Genomic DNA, 24,336 nt, shown 5'->3' on the forward strand with positions numbered 1-24,336 from the left:
AGCAATCTTTAGGAAATGTCATGTCTGGTTTGTGTGCAACTTTTCTCATCAGTAAACCAGCTGATTCTAACGAACCAGACCCTCCAATTCAAGTCAGTCTCCATAGGACAAAGTAGAACAAAAAGCTTTTTCTCCAAAGCAGAAAAATGTAAGGCTCTGCAACAAAGTTGTTAATCCTTGCAATGTACATTGATCACTCAGAAGATCCCATCAAAAGTAGAGTTACTCTTGAAATGTTTTTGTGATGATGTATTGATGTTTATACTGGTTGTGGGGGAGTGTTTTTGATTGTGAAGATGTGCATTAGTTACTCCTGATCTGTGTGTTACGCCTAACCCCTGCATTCTGCTTTATAGACTATTAACTTCTCAACCTTGCATAGATAACTCCTGACCCCAGCATTCTGCGTTACTTGCTTCTGATTGCTGAGTTACATGTTGTACCCTGCTCTGTTTCATCCCACTACTGTATTTTAAATACTGCTGATTTCTGTACTTTGTGTTTCTCTTGACCCCTGCAGTTTGCATTCTACGGTTAGTCCTGAACCCTGTGTTAAATACTACTGATCTCTGAACTTTGTGTTACATGCTTGACTTCTGAAATCTGCATTGCATATCATTGGCCCCTGCACTGTCTTATATACTGCTGACCCTCTGAACTCTGTGCTACTTCTGATCCCTGCACTTCGAATTAAATACTTCTGACCTCTGAACTTTGCATTACTTACACCTGACCCCTGCACTCTGAGCTGCATAGTAATGGCCACTGCACTGTGCTTTAAATACTACTGAGTTCTGCATTTCCTACTACTGACCCCTGATCTCTGCCTTACATTTTATTGACCTCTATGCTCTACATTACATACTACTGACCCTGTGCACTGTGCGGTAAATGCTAAGTTCTCTGTTACTTATTCCTGGCCCCTGAACACTACATTATATACTAATGTGTAGGGATGTACCGAAACTTCGGTGACCGAAATAAAAAAAAAGCACCATTACAGGTGCCGAAAAAACCTCGCTGCCGCCGCTTGGTAGTTCTCAGCATTACCTGAGTAACCATCGAACTATCCCAGTGCTGGGCATAGAGGTGAGTGAAGGAAAGATGGCCTCCACTCATCTCTATGCCCTTGGAGGACCGGCGCGATGTCACTTCCGGTTCTGGCCAATTTTGTTTTAAAGCACTAGATCAATTTTTTTTTTTGATCCAATGCTTTACATTATAGAGGAGAGATGTGGGGTCTTATTGACCCCATATCTCTTCATAAAGAGGACCTGCCACTAATTATTTCTATCACAAGGAATGCATGCATTTCTTGTGATAAGAATAAAAGTGATTACATTTTTTTTTAAAGGGAAAGTGCAAAAAGCAAAATCAAAACATTAAATAAAAAAAAGTTTAAAGTGCCCCCATGCTCGCACGTAGTGGTGAACGCATATGTAGGCTATGGCCACGTATGTAAATGGTGTTCAAACCACACATGTGAGTTATCGCCACGAACGTCAGAGCAAGAGCAATAATTCTCGCACTAGACCTCCTCTGCAACTTTATACTGTTAACCTGTAGAAATTTTTAAAGCATCACCCATGGAGATTTTTAAGTACTGCATTTTAACGCCATTCCACGAGCGTGCGCAATTTTAAAACGTGACATGTTGGGTATCTATTTACTAGCCGTAACATCCTTTTTCATATTTTACAAAACAATTGGGGTTTATATTGTTTTTTTTTTTTTTGGTTTTTCTTAATCAAAGTTTTTTGGTCAAGTGCATTTTGAATTTTCGGTTTCGCCACCAGAATTTTAATTTTGGGGCACCACTAATAATGTGTCTTGCACCTTGTGTTACATACTTTTGGCCTCTTAACTCTGCTTTACTTCTGACCTGTGCACTAGGAGTAATATTTGCTGTGTGTTACTCCGTACCCCTGCAATCAGCAATAAACTAGTGTTATCTGAACTACGCATTACTTCCTCCTGATTCTGTACTCTGCATTACAGAAATCTGATGACTTTACTCTGTTGCATAGTACTGACCTCTGAACTCTGTTTTACGTACACCTAACCCCGGACCTCTGTTTTGCATACTACTGACCCCTGCACTGTGCTTTACATGCTGCTGACCTCTGCACTGTCCATTACTTACTCCTGGCCCCTGCAATGTTTCTTCCTAGGGAACTCTGAACTCTGTGCTACTTTTAACCCCTGCACTCTGAGTTACATACTGCTGACATCTGAAATGTGTGTAACTTCTGACCTCTGCGGTATAGTCTACTGACACCTAAATTCTGTGTTACTTTCTACTGACCCTTGCACTCTGCTACATTCTAATCGCCTGTAAACTCTGCATTACTTACCATCAACCCATAGACATTTGAAACCTTTTCTACTTTGTAATGGGGTCTAGCTAGGTTATCTTGAGCCCCTTTCACATGAAGGGAACCGATCAGGTCTGCCTTTCAGTTTTTCAGGCAGACCTGATCAGACAGTCCATTCATCTCTATGGACCAGAGGGTGTAAAGGGTCTTCTGTCTGTTTACTTCTGCCTACCTCCAATCTGGTCTGCTAAAGAAATGGAGGGGGATACGTCCTCCTCCATCTAGGCGGATCAGATCAGAGGGCAGTTGGGATCGGCACCCATAGAGTAGAGCAGGCTCTGTCCGTGTCTGCTCTGCATACACTGGATGGACAAGGACCTGTCCCAACTTGACCCTCTCTGCTCTGATCAGCGGACAGATCCCCTGCTGATCAAAACTAAATCTACCCTGTGTGAAAGGAGCCATAAAAGCAAAAAACCATTGATCTTTTTCATGATGTTTATGTAGACCTTGACCACTGCAGGGTGGTCACAGCTACGGCACCATTGTTCAAGACTCTTCCAAGCCCTTATCACTAAAAAAACAGAAATTGCATGTCTCAGTCAATCTTCTGATTCAAAGTGTGTGGAGTTTAGTGGTATCTATCAATATCTGTCATTCTGTGTGTGTCATTTCTGTTTTGTTTTTTTTATAAGGAAAAGGTACCCCCTTCATTATTTAGGATGACTATCAAGGATATTAGTATTCATCTTGGAGATTTGTATTCCCTTTTAAATGCAGTTTTCCAACTACTGAAATGCTTAGTGATTTCTCTAATTTTTCTGTATAATGTATATAACTACCGTATTTGCCGGCGTATAAGACGACTGGGCGTATAAGACGACCCCCTACTTTTCCTGTTAAAATATAGGGTTTGAGCTATACTCGCCGTATAAGACTACCCCTCTTCCAACACACACCAAATAAAAAAACATCAGATTTGATTTCAATATGGTATGCTATTTCAGTATGGTATTCCAATGATGGGACACTATTCCTCCCACTGATACCAATGATGGGGCACTATTCCTCCCACTGACACCAATGATGGGGCACTATTCCTCCCACTGACACCAATGATGGGACACTATTCCTCCCACTGACACCAATGATCAGGCACTACTCCTCCCACTGACACCAATGATGGGGCACTATTTCATCCACTGACACCAATGATGGGACACTATTCCTCCCACTGACACCAATGATGGTGCCCCATCATTAGTGTCAGTGTGGGAGGAATAGTGTCCCATCATTAGTGTCAGTGGGAGGAATAGTGCCTCATCATTGGTGTCAGTGGGAGGAATAGTGCCCCATCATTGGTGCCAGTGGGAGGAATAGTGCCCCATCATTGGTGTCAGTGGAAGGAATAGTGCCCCATCATTGGTGTCAGTGGGAGGAATAGCGCCCCATCATTGGTGTCAGTGGGAGGAATAGCGCCCCATCATTGGTGTCAGTGGGAGGAATAGCGCCCCATCATTGGTGTCAGTGGGAGGAATAGCGCCCCATCATTGGTGTCAGTGGGAGGAATAGCGCCCCATCATTGGTGTCAGTGGGAGGAATAGCGTCCCATCATTAGTGTCAGTGGGAGGAATAGCGCCCCATCATTGGTGTCAGTGGGAGGAATAGCGCCCCATCATTGGTATCAGTGGCAGGAATTGCGCCCCATCATTGGTGTCAGTGGGAGGAATAGCGCCCCATCATTGGTATCAGTGGCAGGAATTGCACCCCATCATTGGTGTCAGTGGGAGGAATAGCGCCCCATCATTGGTGTCAGTGGCAGGAATTGCGCCCCATCATTGGTGTCAGTGGGGAGGAGGAATAGTGCCCCATCATTGGTGTCAGTGGGGAGGAGGAATAGTGCCCCATCGTTGGTGTCAGTGGGGAGGAGGAACAGTGCCTCATCGTTGGTGTCAGTGTGGAGGAGGAATAGTGCCCCATCATTGGTGTCAGTGGGAGGAATAGTGCCCCATCATTGGTGTCAGTGGAAGGAATAGTGCCCCATCATTGGTGTCAGTGGGAGGAATAGTGCCCCATCATTGGTGTCAATGGGAGTAATAGCGCCCCATCATTGGTGTCAGTGGGAGGAATAGCGCCCCATCATTGGTGTCAGTGGGAGGAATAGCGCCCCATCATTGGTGTCAGTGGGAGGAATAGCGCCCCATCATTGGTGTCAGTGGGAGGAATAGCGCCCCATCATTGGTGTCAGTGGGAGGAATAGCGTCCCATCTTTGGTGTCAGTGGCAGGAATTGCACCCCATCATTGGTGTCAGTGGGGAGGAGGAACAGTGCCTCATCGTTGGTGTCAGTGTGGAGGAGGAATAGTGCCCCATCGTTAGTGTCAGTGGGGGAGAGGAGCGGCTGCTCCTTCTTTTAGTTCGGCCGCTCGATTTTTGCGGGGCCGCTCGGCTCCGCCTCCTCGCCGGTGATTGGCCGCCTGTGTGCCTTTCCAGTGCTGGCGCCCAATCACCGGTGAGGAGGCGGAGCCGAGCGACCATCGACCGGCCGAACTGAAAGGAGCAGCCGCACTTCCTGGACCGGATCGTCGTGGGATCGGGACCGGAGCCAGGTAAGGTACAGCAGCCCCTCTGCCCACCCCTGTACTTAGTGCCCGTTGGAGGAGGGGGGGGGCGGCCCCGGCGGCCCCGCCCCTCGAAAAAGTGCCGCCCTGACATCGGCTCGCCGTATACCGGCTTATAAGACAACCCCCGACTTTTCAGAAGATTTTCATGGGTTGAAAAGTCGTGTTATACACCGGAAAATACGGTATGTACTATGTAGATTTATTATATTGTGTACATTTGGCAAATTATTCTATATATGCAGGTTTAAAATTATTTTTTTTTGGTGAACTTTGAGTCTTATTGGTGTTATGCATTAATAATGCCAAGTAAAGGAAATATATCAGTAACACGAAAAGACATGGGGTGAATAAGAGTTTATTAAAAGCTTCAGTTCTTATTTATTGGTCTGCAGAAGTGGAATTTCTACACAACTTTGTAGACGCAGACTTGTTTTGTATTGAACATCACCCTTTCTTGCTGTGTGCAGGCTTTTGCTGCCCCCTGCCTGCTGTCAGGATGTTTACATCTTTTTAACCATAGATATGTAACCATTTATGAATTCTATGAAACAATTTTCAACACCACAAACACTGTCTTCATGATATCCATAAACGAAAATCCCATTTTAAAATGTAAATACACATTATATGCAGCCAAGCTTTGATGTGCCATTAATAAAGCTTTAATGTATCAGTTGCAAATGTTGGTGTTATATGTTTTTACTTAATATAACGGAGTGTTACAAAACAGGCAGATTAAAAAGTTAAATAAAATAAATCTCCCATTGTGTAAGAACTATGACTCACTCCAGCGACTTAAAAATAATGAGGGCGGAATGGATTGGTTGATATTCTGCTCATATTGCTAGTCATTGAAAATACATGCTGTGCTAAGCACATTAAGTCACAAAAGTGCCTCCCTTTAGTGAGTTTGATTTCTGAAGACATTACAGTGGAGCTAGGAATTATAATCAGCCTAGGCACCATTCCGTAGAAGACTGGAGAGCTCACTGAACAAGCTTCTCCAAATTGGTCCTTTAGGGAACTGGACTGGGCATGTTGATGGCAGGGTTTTATGTCTTTTTGTCACTCAATGAAATATTAAAATAAAATGTTTTTCAATGAAATATTGAAATTGTTATACAGTGGAAGTGGCTGCATTGCTGCTTTAGCTCAAATTAGTGAATAGTGCAAATAAAGTCTTCTGTGCTATTGAACATTTTTTTTTTTTTTCTCCCTCGTAAGGCAAATGATTTGCTGCCGGAAAGCTTGATGAATGCTTTGTTTCTTCTATCTGTCGACCTGCCATTTCGTATTGCATATCCCAGTGTTCATGAATCTGTTATAGCTTTTATGGAGCAGCTGAATTCTGAGGACTATGGGGTCTATAAACAAGCCTCGGAGACTGTGTATTCAATTGAGTGTACAGCATCCTTTATGTCCTGTTCAAGCAAAGAGGTTTGTACAAGGCTTATTGATGTAGAACATTGCCTTCTTGCATTAGTCATTTTGGAAATATATGTGGAAGTAGTGCATGTCATGTAAATCCATAAACATGGGTAGGGTTATGTAAGTTAAATGACGCTGTAGTGTGATATCCCAGCCTATTTCGCCTTTTTATGTCACTTTTAAAAAGTCAGCGTTTTAATGCAATTATTGTACGTGGGACACTTCACTGTGTAGGTCAGGTAAATTATGTTAACTGTTTGCAGTACAATATTGGAGCATGTAAGAGTACAATACACCAGTTGTGATATATGTATACTGGAATAAATCTACATTTCTTCGGTGCCAAATGAATAGCCAAACCAGGTTGACTTGTCCCATGATGAAAAAGATGGCCTTGAATGAGGCTACCATCAGTCCCAAGACTCTCATGCAAAACAGGAAAGTCTGACTACTCTTGAACTGTAGAGCATGAATTTAATATTCGAGAGTGAGAGGTTTCTCCTATGGGAGAAAGACCCTGGCCTAATCTGTGACCAGGGCTAGACCAAAAGTCAGAATGATGAATCAAATTCAGTGCTGGATTCTGAAGGTTCAGGATCCACCTGAATTGTTGTAATCTCAGGGCTGTCAGAGTCTTGTTGTTCAACAGAGAACATGTCAAATATTTATTCAACAAAAGGTCATCTAAGAATCCCCCAGTGTGGATACCATGAGAGTGCAGCATTGATAGTACTGGGGCTAGTACCCTGTGAACACCTAAAGGGCAGGGCCATGAATTGGTAGTGCAGTTGCCCCTCAGCAAAATTGAGTAGTTTTTTTAAATCATTTTGCTACAAGGAACTGGGGAAATTACACCTTTTTCCAGAAGACTTTGTGAGGGCTAACTGGAAATATGTTAATTGGTGCAGGGACAATGGAAGGTTTAACTAGTAAGTTAGTCTTTTACACAGAAGAGCTGAGCCAAAGATATCCATCCTTCTAGGACATCAGCACAAACTACTGGTAGTAGGAGGGGTTATTTTTGGCTGGCCTACAGTTTTCTTGTTTGCCAGTTTCCAATCCTCCAATAGACAGCAGTATTTCCTGTCTCCCTCAATGGATGTGAAAGAGAGAAAATATGTACGGTACTATGCAAACTTTCTACGCATTTGTAAAATAATAAAAGTTTATCTTGATAAATTAACAAACTATAAAGTAAATGAACAGAAGAGAAATCCAAATCAAATCAATGTTTGGTGTGACCACCCTTTGTTCAAAACCGCATCAATTCTTCTAGGTACACTTGCACACAGTTTTTTGAAGGAACCTGGCAGGCAGGTTGTTGCAAACCTCTTGGAGAACTAACCACAGATCTTCTGTGGATGCAGGCAGCCTCAAATCCTTTTGTGTCTTCATGTAATCATAGACATACTTGATGATGTTGTGATCAGGGCTCTGTGGGGGCCAGACCATCATTTCCAGGACTCCTTGTTCTACTTTATGACCGTTAATTGCAGGTGCGGTGCCTTAATCTCAAATCCAGCAGTAAAAATCTGACTCTAAAAAAAACTAAAAAGAAAAAAAGTTTTGCCATCAGTTATACTTTAATGCACATTGCATTACGGCAGATCATTTAGTTTGAATGGATGCTTAAAAACATACCGTAAAGCAGAACTATACTACTGAATGAATGTGGAGTCCTCTGCCCCTCTTCTGCGCCACCAGCTTAAAAACTCTGGTGCATTTGACCCTCCAGTGTCTTCAGGTATCTAGGAACTGGCAGAAATATGTGGCACGTATGCACATATGTTGTGGTATTTTTGCGCATGTGCAGAAATGCTGCCTGCTTTTGGCACATTGTCAATATACCGCACGTGCACTTATGCGGCTTAGTAACATACTGGGGGTTATTTACTAAACCGGCATGGTGCAAAATTGGGTGCTGCTCTGCGTAGACCAATCAGCTTCCAGGATTTCTTGCTAAAGCTTAACTGAACAAGCTGAAGTTAGAAGCTGATTGGCTACCATGCACAGCTGCACCAGATCTGGAATGCTCCAGTTTTAATAAATTTCCACAACTGCCTCCTGGGATAGCTGTGACGTAGATCTCCCAGAAGGCAGCAGCGCCCATCCTAGGCTTTGCAGCACAAAAAAAAAAAAATAAGTTAAAAGACAGAAGAAAAATGTTTACTTTTTGTTTAAGAGGCAGAGGGGAGGGATGATTTTAGATCTGCTGTAAGTTATATTTTTTTTGCCTAGCACAGTTCACCACAATGTACAATACATGCATGGGAGGGCAAATGTGTTTTGTTTATACTGTATATGCATATTGGGGTTTCATTCAGAATGAATAGCATTGCACAAAAACACACCTATAAAGCATACAAACTCTTGTTGCAGTAACGCCTGGGTGAACCTGGACTTTCAACACTCTCCAAGGCAGTCTGAAAGGCAGCTAGTCATTACTCTCTTTCTGTGCAGGGGAAAGCCAACGCAATTGGGATGTTTATGAAAAAAGAAGGCAGCATGAAGTTTTTTTTACCTACAACAACCAGATTGTTTATATTCCCAGGACAGCTCTGAGAATTAGTGGTATTAAATTCATACCAAAATGTAATATATTACAGCTTACCGATCATTAGATATGGTGGCTGCATTAGTTTCTTTTCTTCAGGCTTTTTCCCCTGTGTTTTGACATGGAGATCTGGTCAGTGATCCACTTCTTGTATTAGAGTCCCCCCACGCTGGATGAAGGAGTGCTTCAATCTGCTACATTTGCAGAAGAGCTTGTTCTGTTTGAAAAACAGCAGTTTTACTGGTTGGATCACCAGGTAAAATAAAAGAACATAAAACTAAAAAAAAAACCCTAATTTTAGCCATCACATCTAAAAATTGGTAAGCTGCAGTATAATAAATGTTTGCTTTTGGGTTTAATACTGTTTTAAGGATCCTAAGATAATTATTAAGAACAAAAGTTTAGTCTTTGCTTTAGCATCAGGAAGGAATTTTTTTCCCTGAGGAGCCAAGTGGATCATATTTTGCTGTTTTTTTTTTTTTTTTTGCCTTCCTCTGGATCAACTGTGGGTATAGGATTATAACTTTTTTTTAATGGTTGAACTGGGTGGCTTTTGTCTTTTTTCAGCCAGACTAACTATGTAACAATATAAGGATGCCCCATTGTTTGATAGAAATGAAAATTATCAACCTACAGAGGACTGAATTTAAGAACACCCCGAAAATCAAAGTGAAAAAATTATGCAGCAGACGAATTCATTTTGCTGAAATTTCATTGCAGCAACTCAATACTTTGTATGGCCTCCACGTGCTTGTATGCATGCCTGACAACGTTGAGGCATTCTCCTAATGAGATGACTGATGGTGTCCTGGGGTATTTCCTCCCTGATCTAGACCCAGGGCATCACTGAGCTCCTGGACAGTTTGAGGTGCAACCTGATGGCGTTGGATGGACCAAAACATGATATCCTAGAGGTGTTCTATTGGATTTAGGTCAGGCAAGCGTGGGGACCAATCAGTGATATCAATTCCTTCATCCTTCAGGAACTGCCTGCATACTCTCGTCACATGAGGCTGGACATTGTTGTGCACCAGGAGGAACCCAGGACCCACTGCACCAGCGTAGGGTCTGACAATGGGTCCAAGGATTTCATCCCGATACCTAATGGCAGTCAGGATGCCATTGTCTAGCCTGTAGAGGTCTGTGAGTCCCTCCATGGATATGCATCCTCAGACCATCACTGACACACCACCAAAATGGTCATGCTGAACAATGTTACAGGCAGCATAACGTTCTCCATGGCTTATCCAGACCCTATCTCGTCTGTCACGTGCTCAGGGTGAACCTTTTCGCATCTGAAAAGCTCAGGGCGGCATTGGCGGACCTGGCAATTCTGGTGTTCAGTGGCATATGCCAATCACACTCTATGGTGCAGTGAGCACAGGGCCCACTAGAGGACGTCGGGCCCTCAGGCCACCCTCATGAAGTCTGTTTCTGATTGTTGGTCAGAGACATTCACACCAGTGGCCTGCTGGAGGTCATTTTGTAGGGCTCTGGCAGTGCTCCTCCTGTTCCTCCTTGCACAAAGGAGCAGATACTGGTCCTGCTGATGGGTTAAGGACCTTCTACGGTCCTGTCCAGCTCTCCTAAAGTAACTGCTTGTCTCCAGGAATCTCCTCCATGCTTTTGAGACTGTGCTAGGAGACACAGCAAACCTGGAAATGGCACGTATTGATGTGCTATCCTGGAGGAGGTGGACTGCCTGTGCAACCTCTGCAGGGTCCAGGCATCGCCTCATGCTACCAGTAGTGACACTGACCCTAGCCAAATGCAAAACTAGTGAAAAACAGTCAGAAAAGATGAGAAGGGAAAACAAGTGTCAGTGGCCTCCACCTGTAAAACCATTCCTGTTTTGGGGTCATCTCATTGTTACCCATCTAGTGCACCTGTTGTTAATTTCATTAACACCAAAGCAGCTGAAACAGATTAACAACCCCCTCTGCTCCTTAACTGACCAGATCAATATCCCAGGAGTTTAATTGACTTGTTGCGATACTCTGAATAAAAAGTGTTCCTTTATTTTTTTTTAACAGTGAATTAAAAATGAATTAAATAGCGTTTTTGGTTTGTGGTGCTCAGATGCAGTGTAGTCCCGCTTTAAAATCATACTATGCATTTTGGAGTTAGTGTTTAACTTTACCGTCAGATTAATAACCCCTTTTTTTCTGTAGGGGGCAAACTTTTTGGAATTGGTGGAATTGGCTGAGAAAGCCCTTACTAGCCTTCACTACCACAAACATTTCCCATTGGTTTGGAAATTCACCCATGCTTGCTCAGACATGTAAGTGTTTTATAAAAAATGTGTTTCCTGTTGTTGGCTGTACTTTTTTATGGATTATGAATAATGATCTCCTTTTGTTTCAGTTACATTTAACTCATTTTCTTTGACGCATAAACACACATTGAAAATGTACACATGTTGTATATGTAGAAATCTACAGACATTTTTTCATGTTCAAAATGTAGTGTAGTAAAATCCATTGCTTTTGAAGCCAGCAGAGGTCAGGCAATACCAATTAAAGAAATCTTTCTCATGCTCTGTTGTTTTCCTTCAATACAAAGCAAAACTGCTTTTAATAATGCTGTGACCTAAACATAAGAATGTTGAAGCTTTTTAATCATTGACTTATTACGTTTATTGTTACACTTTCATTAAGTAATTGTTCCATTTTGCTGTCCATGACTAACAGATTTAACTCTGCTCAAAGTGGTCCTGTTCTTCTGGAAGAGTCTCAGAAAGTACTTCTGCGCATGATGTCCCACTGGGTTCCTGCTGTGAGAATTGAGGCTTATAATAATTGTCTTGAAATTGTAAAGGTAATAATGAATGGTTTCACTTCATAAATTCATTAGAGCACCTAAATGTTAAAACGATTTTAATCAAAATGAGTTTAAATACTTTTAAACTTAGGTTAGATAAAAAAAAAGAAAAGAAAAAACAAATTCACAAATATGCTTGCTAAAGTTTCGGTATCAAAAGTGAACACAAAAGCATATAAACAGGGATTTAACCCCAGTTCACACCAGTGTGACTTGTCATGCGATTTTGGAAGTGGGACGACCAGTTGCATCCCATATCTGTCAATGGCCCTGTTCACAAGTCACAGCAACTTTAAAAAAAGGTTCCTGCACTTTTTTTGTGTGACTTCATTGTGACTTGCATTGACAACTATTAATGAAGTTGCTCTCAGTGACAACAAGCCGCTGAGCATAATTGGATGTTAAATTTGCAACTTTGCTACTTTAAAGCTGCATTGATGTGAATTGGAGTTTAGCAGAGTTGTAGGTCTCCTGAAACCCAAATATCTGATTTTCCAAACCAGAAGTCATATTGGATTTGAAACAATCTGTATTTACTTTTTTTATAATGAAGACTTGATGCGACACTGTTATTTCTTTAAAATAAATACCATTTGGATCGCGCATAAATCATGCAAACAATATAAACTTAGTAACAATAAATATTGAGTGATAAACCGTAAACCTCTATAAAACTGTTTTTAGTATGCAGTCCCAGTATGTGAAAATAAAGTTCTCTCACTCTATCTGCGCATGCAAGCCCCCGGGGACACGCGCCGATCTGTGGTGCGCTGTGACCTTGGGACACAGCATATCACCAATCATAGTAAAGAGCCGATGATGTAGGCTCTATCGTGTTTAGCTGTGTCCAATTACAGCTGATCGCATGTACATAGGAAATGCAAGTTATCGGCAGTCCTCTTCTCAGGCTGACAGCGCGTAAGGAGAGGAGAGCTGGTAAGCGGCGTTCCTCAGGGGGGGGCGGCATGTACACTGATCATCAGTTCCCTGATAATCAGTGTAGCCCCATCAGTGCCCATAATTGCCACATACCAGTGCACATCAATGCCACATATTAGTGCTCATCAGAGCTGTCTTTCAGTGCCAGTCAGTGCTGCCTATCAGTGTTCATCAGTGCCGCCTAACAGTTCCAATCAGTGCTACCTATCCGTGCCATATGAGTGCTGACTTTCAGTGCCCACCAGTAATGCCTGTCAATGGCCATCAGTGCAGCCTTTCAATGCCCATCATTGCAGCCTCATTAGTCCACATCAGTGAAGGAGAAAAATTAATTATTTACTATATTTTATAACATAAACTTAAGAAAAAAACTTTTTTAGTTTGTTTAGCAAAAAAATGAAAAACCCAGTGGTGATGAGATACCACCAAAAGAAAGCTCTGTCTTAAAAAAAAATGATAAAGAAATTTCATATGGGTACAGTGTTGCATGACCGTGCAATTGTCATTCAAAGTGTGACAGCGCTGAGAGCTGAAAATTGGCCTGGGCAGGAAGGGGGTAAAAGTGCCCAGTAGGCAAGTGGTTAAATAACTAATGCTTATTTAGGGATAGCATGCAATGGCTTTTTTTCTGCTTTTGAAGAGTGTTTTAAAATGGTTCTAAAGGCTGGAGCTGTTTTTACCTTTCTATGCATGAAGGTAAAAAACCTGTGTGCTGCTCCCCCCCACAGCCCCTCCTAATACTTATCTGAGCCGATCTCAATCCAGAGATGTGCACAAGAGCAGCGACTCATAGTACCTGTGTGCAGTGGCTCTGTCCTCTCTCTGCTCTACCTCTCTCCCTCCTCATTGGCTATTAACTCCCGCTGCTGTCAATCACAGCCAGTGAGGAATGGACACATAGAGCAGAGCTAAGACGCGAGCATGCATGAGTGCCCTCATAGCTAGAGACTTACTTTGGGGGCATGCAGCCAGGGGGGAGGAGCCAGGAACGCCAGCCGGAGACCTGAGAATAGGAGGATTGGGGCTGTTCCGTGCAAAATTATTGCACAGAGCAGGTAAGTATGACATGTTTTATTTTTAAAAAACAATCTACCTTTAGCATCACTTTAATCTTAGATTTATTTGTCCATTTTAAAGTTGTTCTAAAGCCTAAACATTTTTTTACTTTAACGTGGTCCATGCATTATGGTAGAAAATGTTTAGGCATCAGTAGGGCCCCACCACCCCCCATTATACTTATCCAGGTGTCCTCACTCGATTCAGTATATTACCTGTGTGCAGTGGCTCTGTCTTTTCTCTGCTCTAGCAGGACAGACTGAGAGCAGCAGGGGCTATTGGCTTCCATTGCTGCTTTGTCAGATCTAGGGATGAAAGAGCAGGGGGGTGGGGGTTGAGATGCATTGTCTGTTTCTATGGACGCAGGCAGCGCGGCTCAGGATCGAGCCCGCACTCGGAGAAGAAGGAGCCAGGAGTGCCAGCGGGGGCCCCCAGAAGTGGAGGTTTGAGACCGCTCTGTGCAATTCCATTGCACAGAGCAGGTAAGTATACACCTGTTTTGTTATTTAAAATTAAAAAAAAAAAGAAATAAGGCTTTACTATCACTTTAATTGTGTAATGTGGATGACAGTTCTAAAGTGTCATAGACACATCTGTTCATTATGTACAGTATGCTGCAACTATGTTATACATTAAGCCACATACTGTATGCTTGACCAGGGTGTAATGTAATATAACAAGCTATTATAAATTGTAATTGTTACATATGAATTGCAAACAAATTCAGCAGTTGTGTCTTTTCTAGTTTCTGACTGACTGTTTACTTAATTTTAGGATGCCTTAGGAGTTTACAATGTGACGAAGCCTGTTTCTTCAATTTGCAGTAGTATAAATTTTTTACTTCATCCAAAAGTTCTCTATGAAATAATCACATTTGGCCTACAAGACTCAAACAAAGAGGTATGCATTCACACTTTACTGTTATATTTATGCATGCTTATTTATTAGCTATGACTACATATATGGTATCAAATGAAGTATACCAAAAGTATCAAACAATGCTGTATATTGTGTTGAAATCTATTCCCCATGAACATTCATTGTTTTTTTTTCATTTTGGATAGCGTAGTGAAGAGTTAAAACCCCTGTAAGGTTTATTTTTGCCATTTGTGTCTAATTGGTTCCTTCACTTTCTGTTTCATAGCCAAAAGTGAATATGAGAGGAAATCTGTCCAAAGTTGGGGAATCCCTAGCTGTCACCAGAACTAATGTCCCCATTGGAAGATTTCTTTATTCCTGTTCGGGTGACAACCCAGAATTTTTATTAATATTTTCTGAATTTATATAATGCAAATATATTATGAAAATTCTTTACATGCAACAATTCACAATTCCTTTTATCAAAAGAGTATACAGCCAAACACAGTATACAGGTATTATAGAAAAACGGAGAAGTAGATGTTTGTAATCTTTTTACAATTACTACCCCACAATGTTCAATATAGCCCCATATTCCCTTTTCCAGATTCTTTAAAACCGAGCTATTGGCACAGTGTACTTTACATATGGATAGCTAAGAGCAAAACAGCTGAAGGAAAGTTTTTATATCAAAACTGCAAATCAGAAATATACAAGCTATCTACAACTAATGGGATTTTTTCAGTTGTTTTTGTGCAATCAATACATTGAACCGCATTGAAGGTACAGCTAATGATAATGTTCAACCCGAAAGTCATCTCATAAAGTTAGGTTTATCAATTTTGATTTCAGTTTCAATAATGCACACAATCCTGTTTATGTATTTATATATTCCGAGTTTAAGACCAATATCTCTATTTGGTTCCCATATTCAGTTGGTAAAATAGTTTACAGTGGGGAAAATAATTATTTGATCCCCTGCAGATATTGTAAGTTTGCCCACTTACAAAGAAATGAAGGGTCTATAATTTTGTATCATAGATGTGTTTTAAATGAAAAAGACAGAATATCAACCAAAAATCTAGAAAAAACACATGATACAAATTTTAGAAATTGAGTTGTAGTTCAATGAGTAAAATAAGTATTTAATCCCCTACCAATCAACAATAATATGTGTTCACGTGTTACACAGATTAGTCCTATCAATTTAAGAAGGTGCTCCTAACGACAGCTCGTTCTTTGTACAAAAGATACCTGTCCACAGAATCTCTGCAAGAAGCTTGGTGAGAAGGAGATAACTGTTGGAACGACTATTCGCAAATGGAAGAAATACAAAATAACCATCAAACCTCGGTCTAAAGCTCCATGCAAGATTTTGCCTCATAGGGTAAGGACGATCATGAGCAAACTAAGGGATCAGCCCAGAACTACATGGGAGAAGCTTGTGAATGATCTCAAGGCAGTTGGGATCACAGTCCCCAAACAAACCATTGGTAACACAATACGCCACCATGGATTGAAGTCTTGCAGTGCTCGCAAGGTCCCCTTCCTCAAGAAGGCACATGTACAGGCCCGTCTGAAGTTTACCAGTGAACATCTAAATGATTCAGAGAAGGCTTGGGAGAAAGTGCTGTGTTCAGCTTAGACCAAACTTGAGCTCTTTGGCATTAACCTGACCCACCATGTTTGGAGAAAGAAAAATGCTGATTATGACCCTGAGAACACCATCCCTACAGTCAAGCAAAGAGGTGGAAACATTATGCTTTGGGGAGTTTCTCTGCTAAAGTTACAGCTCGACTTTGCCGCTTTGAGGGGCAAATGGATGGGGCCATATATTTGGATGAGAACCTTCTTCCCTCATTCAGAACAATAAAGATGGGCTGTGGATGGGTCTTCTAGCATGACAATGACCCAAGGCAACAAAGGAGTGGCTCAAGAAGCACATTAATGTCATGGAGTGGCCTAGCCAGTCTCCAGACTTTAATCCTTTAGAACATTTATGGAGGGAGCTGAAACTTCGAGTTCCCAAGCGGCAGCCAAGAAGCCTTAAGGATTTAGAGATCTATAAAGAAGAGTGGACCAAAATCCTGCCTGAGATGTGTGCAAACCTGGTAACCACCTACAAGAAACATCTTCCCTCTATGCTTGCTAACAAGGGTTTCTCCACCAAGTACTAAGTCATGTTTTGCTTGGGGATCAAATACTTATTTTACTCACTGAACTGCAACTCAATTTTATAACATTTGTATCGTGGTTTTTTTTTTCTGGATTTTTGGTTGATATTATATCTCTATCATTTAATACACCTATAAAATTTATATACCCTTCATTTCTGTGTAAGTGGGCAAACTTACAAAATCTTCAGGGGATCAAATATTTATTTTCCCCATTGCATATACCGCTGGTTATGAACCTCATTTCTAGATAATAGCGTATTTCCAGAAAAAATGCAATGAATGTTTGAGAACGCCACAAACATCAAATTAAAGGAGAAGTGCAGCCAAAGCACTTTTGTCTGTACTTCTGTGGATCACAGGAGTGCAGTTCGTGCTGCACTAATGTGACCCATTTTCAGCTCACAGCGGCTTAAAGCCCGCTGTCGGCTGACGTCATTCAGCCGGTCAAGGCTGGGGAAAGATCCCGACTTTAAAGTCGGAATCCACCTAGAGTCTGGAGCAATACCTGGCTCAACCTCTCAGCAATCCGCAGCCCAGCGCTCCAGTGAGGGAGCACAGCAGACAGCGGTGACTGACAGTCATCGCTCTCTACTCAGAGCAGGTGTGAGGAATCAGCGGTCATGTGATTGTGGAGTTCTCACGCTTAGAACTAGCGGGGGACATATGCAACATCATTCCGATGCTGAATCCACCTGGGTAAGTATAACTGGGGAAAAAACTAAATCCCATAATAAGTCTTAAACAAATATTTATTCAGTTAACTGTGATCATTACGGTAGCCTTTGCTCCTTACATTTGTGGTCATTTGATAGAAATTTTTCTTTGCTCAGGGAATCCCCTAGTAGCCCCTGGAGAAACCTGAAGGTTTCATGGATCCAGGGCTGAGAAAAGGTTGCTCTTCTGACGGAACGCGTGCAACACTTTTTCCTTAAAGTGTTAATCAACATACCAGGGCCAATTTAGACAGGATCCAATTAACCTAACGGCATGTCTTTTGGAGTGTGGGAGGAAACCCACGCAGACACATGGAGAACATGCAAACTCCAGGCAGGCGGTGCCGTGGTTGGGATTCGAACCAATGACCCTAGTGCTGCCAGGCGGAAGTGCTAACCATTTAGCCACTGTGCGTTTATGTGAAACTCTATTCAGATACCGTAAATTATAACTAAACTTAGAATCTCAGCTCTGCAAGACCACAAGGCTAATCACTTAAGGCTCCATGCACACTGGCTTAAAAAAATGCTGCTCTTAGAGGAGTTTAGCGTTTTTGCTTTTAGAAGCAGCTCAATGTTATCCTATGTGTTCATGCACATTAGGTCTTTTAAAGGAAAAAAAAAACCTTCTGTCTTGCATTTTTGAGAGCAGTTTTCTGGCAATTAAATAACACTAAACGCACCTAAACGCCTGTACAAAAAAAAGCTATAAAGTCAACATTTTTTACTGCCAAAGGCACTGGCATTTTGTTTAAGCCAATGTGCATGACCTTTTGTCTGTAAAATAAGATGAGTGATTATTAGAGATTGTTTGTTTGAGATCTTTGCAATTTGTAGAGGGCAAGTAATTCAAAGCCTCATACCTTTTTGTGGTCTTTGATCTTCCCTGTGACCTAGATACAAGTATTTATTACTATAACGGGTACGTTATTGCTATTATATTAGAGCATCACTGGATTGTTTTTAGCAATACATGTAAAACACACATACATAAAAAGCTGTTTGATGGCCCATACATTGATTAAAATAATTCATTTTCGAATCCGCAAAACAACAACTGTAAGCCCCCCTACACACCATACACCCAAACACCTAAAGGAAATGCTCAGTGTTGGCTAGTGTTAATGACTCCTATTGTGTCTTTAGACTTCTTTGTTTGCACCCTATGGGTTTGCCCAGAGACATCAGTTTGAAACACTTAGTTTATTTCAACTTCATTGACTGGTATATTTGACTTGCTTTTCACATCCCCACATTTGACCTGCTATAGGCTTGTATGGGAGCCCAAAACCCATATGACGTGAACAAAAGTCAATACCAGCTTCTATGGTTGTGCACCTTAACAAGGTTAGCAAGCTTGTCTTTTTAATACTGGTATTTCTAACTTTGATTCTCACCATGTGTCTTGACTTGTCTTGGCAAAGTATGCTATTTTTTTATTTTTGTATTTCTTACAGATTTATTGTGCTGCTAAGACCATTCTGACATTTTTACTTCAAGGACAGCTTGTGATGTCTGCATTGTGCTGGAATAAATTTATTGAAGCACTTCTTCCTGTCATACCGGTTTTACAGGTATTGCCCATTTTATCTCACTTTCACCCATTAACTCATACTTGCGTTTTAATGCTTTGGAAGCAGAAAAAAACACTATTTACGCACATTTGACTTATTGATTTGTTGAGTGTTATATGAAGTGTTAATTTTGCATTGCCGGTGAACCTTCTACAGAGGGCATTTAGCAACATGTTTTTAAAGGCAATGTGTAATTTTTTCAATAATGTGTTTAGTTTTACATGGAGCAGAGATCAGCTAAATGTAAAGAATCTGATCAATATTATTGAAATTCTTTGCCTCATTTAAATTATAAATGCATTTTCTTATCACATATAAAGAGTCTGCTTCCTGCTTTGCAGTTCTACACAGTGGTCGTGCTTTATTTCTGTTTACTTCCGTTTCCCACTGTATGAGTCAACCAGCGCACTGATAGCAATGCTGTCTTTGACTTATATCTTTTTTTTTTTTTAAAAAGTTGTTTAGTAGTTAGGAAGAGTCATCTTAGTACTATTAGTTGTGTTAACCCCAGCCGCAGACCTTTACTAACAGAAGAGGAATCAGCCCAAGGGACACATTCTACTGACTGTATAACTGTAAGTTATGTCCCTCTTGCTAATTTTTTTGTTTGTGATTTTTGGTTGTACTTGGACTTTAAAACACACATGATTACTGGTTGGGTAGAGTACCAAGCCTTTTCTGGAACTTTTTGTTTACATGTAAAAATCAGTATTTTTTGCTAGAACATTTCTTAGAACCCTCAAAAATATATATATTTTACAAAGCAGAGGCCCTAGAGAATAAACTGGTGGGTGTTGCAATTTTTTTATGTCACACGGTATTTGCACAGTCTTTTTTCTTAAACACATTTTTTTTTACATTTTAATGCAAAAAAAACAAAATACATACTCCAATTTTTGGTAAAATATAAAAGAAGATGATGTGTTGCGTAAATAGATACCAAACATGTCACACTTTATAAGTACGCACACTTGTGCAATGGCGGCAAACGACGAAAATTGTACTATCTATAGGTGACCTTTTAAAAGGCTTTACAGTGGAGGTCTGGTGCTAGAATTACTGCCCATGACTTGACGATCGTGGTGATACCTCACAATACCTTTGACCACTGCTTACATGCGTGCATGACTAATGTGTGCATTTGCTTTTGCAAGTGAGCGCGGGAGGACAGGATCACTTTAGATTTTAAAATTTTTTTTTTTAATGCTGTCACTTTAATTTTCTTTATAACTTTTATTGCTGTCTCAAGGAATGTAATTATCCCTTGTGACTCTCTGCCCTTAAAAGCTCAGTGACCAAGATCGGCGTGATCAAATGCTTTTCATTTTTAAAAATGGCTCTGTTTACATCTAGGTAAACCGGAAGTGATGTAAGGTCATCGCTTCCAGTGCCCTATATCATAGACCTGAATAAAGTGGTTATGCTCTTTGTTCGGTTCTAAGATCAGCTGGCAGAAGCGCCGGCTGGTCGATCGGGTGTCTCGGTGGGATGGAACAGCCAGTTAAAGCTGTGGAAGGCAGGGGGATGGGGGTGTCCCCTCCCACTACATGTAATAGCGATCCAGCGGCTTGCTTTTATAAGAAAGCTGACTGCCTGCTCTAAAGAACAGTATCAGGATTATGCCTGCAGCTGCAGGCATCGTCCTGGTACAACCACTTAACGCCAAATGACGAACATGTATGTGATTTGTCGTCAAGTGGTTAATATCGTTAATGGATAAGTATCTTCAAGTTTACAGAGGGTGTCAGAGCAGGGCACTGAAAATATGGTAGATGGTAGACTAGGAAGCAATATGTCTAGACATAGTTAATTACTTGTTTATTAACTATTCTATGTCTAACATGGAGCAGTAGGCTAGACCATTTAATAAATATCAAATATTGTTCAATAAATTTCAATATTTATTTTCATCTATTAATACTTTTGCATATATAACTGTGAATGCACCTGGTATGACTTTCTCAGAATATAAATTTTTCATCCTAGGTTTAATTTAAATGTCACACATATGATTCCAGTTATATGTAATATCATTATACGAAGTACCATAACCCATAGAAACCAATCAGCAATAATCTCTTATCATTCTAATGACTATAAGCGGGTGAAAGACAAATTAACTGAATAGCTGTACTGTTGTACGGTGTTAGATTTTGTGTAGCACAGCAGTACATGCCTAGATTTTTATAGAAAAAAAATGTTCATATCTGATGATTGTCAGCCATTTGTGGTCTCTGGAGTTTTTCTGTGACCTGTCATATTCATACTACCATTGTTAACGGAAGTAGAACAGTATATTCCTTAGTTCTTTTTTTGATTTATGTCTTCTGTCTAGTGTTTCATTGGCTTTAAAGTTCAACTTTGTTTCAGGTAGTTCCTTTAGTCATATGAGTTTCATGCTTTTCTGTTTCAGAGCTTTGCAGATATGGATGATGCAGTGGGTACCTCCATCTTAACCTTATGTGAGACATCGGAAAGAGGAGAAGGAATGTTAACTAAAACAGCCCTTCTAAAAGCCGCAATGCGATTTCTATTTGCTAAAAAGCTGACGTGAGTTTGACTTTTCATTCTATGTTATTCTCTTGGCTTTTGGCACTTTAATGCCTTCTTACAATCCTGTTTTTGACAACAGTCGTGTTTTTACCTTTTTAAATTCTTGGCATGTTACAATATTCAGCAACCAAATACTATTAAAAAAGTTTCCTTTTATCATTAAAAAGCACTCCTTACGCTCCAGTCATTGCCAAGGCTGAGATGATGTCATCAGTCTTCCGCAGGCAGGAAGAAGCCTGTCCTTCATTTCCTCCTGGTCCAGACTGCAAAATTTGAAATTTGTATAAAGACACAAAGTGAGAGGCTGCGGCTGAGGGCTGATCTGTGTAACACATTTGTCAACACAGTCAAGAATTGCACAGGCAACAGAATTAGCAGGACTGTGTCATCTCTGATCTAGCATCTCAGTCTAGGAAGTAGATGCTGGCCCTGGATGATACCTCAGCAAAAATAGCTTTATCTTTATGGAGAAAAAAAAATGAGCATGCTAGGTCCACTTTAACCACTTCAGCTCTCGCAGCAATGAACCCTATGGACCAGGGCACTGCACACATTTCAACTATGGGCCTGTTGCTTTAGCAATAACTCAACAACTGCCTATGTATAAGTTTTGTCATTCCTACTTGGGTCTTTCTGTTTTTTGTTGACAGCAAAAGAAGTTTTGTTTTGGTGGCATTGTGTTATCACACGTATTTATTGTTTTTTTATAAAGACTCAAAGAGCTAATAAAAATGTGTGTTATTGTAGTATGCAAATTGTTTAGTTTATTAGAGTACTCATTTTTTTTTCCTTTTCTGAAGCCTGGTGATGTTATTTTCAGAAAAATCACTACTACATCCTGGCTAAGACTTACTACTTTGGGTTAACCTTTATTTCTTTCTTAATAACCCCCTTATTAAACAGAAGTGATGATGCTGATTCATTGCTCCAGTAAACAGGTGCAAGGCAGAGAGGTGACATAGAAAGTGTGGCAGAGATGTGTAAATCACAAGACTGGCTGAGAAGAATTGCAAGTCCTCTAAGAAACAAAATAAAAAAATGTGTGTGTGTGTATATGTACAGTTAGGTCCATATATAGTTGGACACAGGCACATTTTTAGTTTTTCAGGTATTTACCAAAACAAATTCAAGCTATAGTTATATAATGGATGTGGACTGAAAGTGCACACTCTCAGGTTTAATTTGAGGGTATGTACATCCAAATTAGGGGAAGGGTTTAGGAATTACAGCTCTTAAGATTAGCCATTACCAAAAGTAATTGGACAATTGAATGAAACGCTGTTTCATGGCCAGGTGTGGGCTACTCCTTCGTTATTTCTTCATCAGTTCTTCATCAGTTAAGTAAAAGGTCTGGATTTTATTCTAGGTGTGGTATTTGCATTTGGAATCTATTGCTGTGAACCTACATCATGCGTTCAAAGGAGCTGTCCATGCAAGTAAAACAGGCCATTGTAAGGCTTCAAAAAAAAACAAACGAATCCATCAGAGAGATAGCAGCAACATTAGGAGTGGTCAAATCAACAGTTTGGTACATTCTGGGGAAATCAGAACGCACTGGTGAACTCAGCAACATAAAAAGGTATGGACGTCTATAGAAGACAACAATGGTGGATGACCGCAGGGTCCACTCTATGGTAAAGAAAAACCCTTTCACAACATCCAAACAAGTGAAGGACACTCTTCAGGAGGTGGGCATATCTTTGTCAAAGTCTACAATCAAGAGAAGACTTCACGAGAGCAAATACATAGGGTTCACGATAAGGCCATTTATAAACCTGAAGAATTGAAAAAGCCAGCTTAGACTTTGCCAAAAAACATCTAAAAAAGCCAAATAGTTCTGGAAAAGCATTCTTTGGATGGATGAAACTAAGATTCATCTGTAGCAGAATGAGGGGAAGAAAAAAGTGTAGAGAAGGCTTGAACAGCTCATGATTCAAAGCACACAACGTCATCTGTAAAACATGGTGGAGGCAGTGTGATGGCATGGGTATGCATGGCTTCCAGTGGCACTGGGCCAATGGTGTTTATTGATGATGTGACACAAGCAGCCTTTGTAATGGTGTTATCGCTCTCACTCTCTCATACTGGTCACTGGAAGTTCAACATGGCAGCTCATGGCAAAGAACTCTCTGAGGGTCTGAAAAAAGAATTGTTGCTCTACATAAAGATGGCCTAGGATATACGACGATTGCCAAGACCCTGATACTGAGCTGCAGCACGGTGGCCAAGTCCATACGGTTTAACAGGAATGGTTCCACTCAGAACAGGCCTCGCCATGGCCGACCAAAGAAGTTGAGTGCGCGTGCTCAGCGTCATATCCAGAGGTTGTCTTTGGGACATATGAGTGCTGCCAGCATTGCTGCAGAGGTTGAAGGGGTGGGGGGTCAGCCTATCAAAGCTCAAACCATACGCCGCACACTGGTCTGGCTGTCGTCCCAGAAGGAAGCCTCTTCTAAAGATGATGCACAAGAAAGCCTGGAAACAGTTTGCTGAAGACAAGCAGACTAAGGACATGGATTACTGGAACCATGCCCTGTGGTCTGATGAGACCAAGATAAACCTATTTGGTTCAGATGGTGTCAAGCGTATGTGGCGGCATCCAGGTGAGCAGTGTAAAGACAAGTGTGTCTTGCCTACAGTCAAGCATGGTGGTGGGAGTGTCATGGTCTGGGGCTGCATGAGTGCTGCCGACACTGGGGAGCTACAGTTCATTGAGGGAACCATGA

General features: G+C 41.0%; 1 protein-coding gene across 1 annotated transcript in view; it reads left to right on the top strand.

The window, feature by feature from the left end:
- Positions 1 to 24,336, top strand: part of RTTN (rotatin) — a 326,182-nt gene that overhangs the window by 94,169 nt on the left and 207,677 nt on the right. The window contains exons 13-18 of the mRNA XM_089664026.1: positions 6,163 to 6,375; positions 11,092 to 11,201; positions 11,611 to 11,737; positions 14,510 to 14,635; positions 18,941 to 19,057; positions 21,471 to 21,607. Of these exons, the coding sequence (XP_089520152.1) occupies positions 6,163 to 6,375; positions 11,092 to 11,201; positions 11,611 to 11,737; positions 14,510 to 14,635; positions 18,941 to 19,057; positions 21,471 to 21,607 (830 nt within the window). The remainder of the gene's footprint in view (positions 1 to 6,162; positions 6,376 to 11,091; positions 11,202 to 11,610; positions 11,738 to 14,509; positions 14,636 to 18,940; positions 19,058 to 21,470; positions 21,608 to 24,336) is intronic.

Source organism: Staurois parvus, unplaced genomic scaffold, assembly GCF_062004578.1.
Source record: "Staurois parvus isolate SC_StPar_1 unplaced genomic scaffold, SC_StPar_1.0 ptg000045l, whole genome shotgun sequence".
NCBI lineage: Eukaryota > Metazoa > Chordata > Amphibia > Anura > Ranidae > Staurois > Staurois parvus.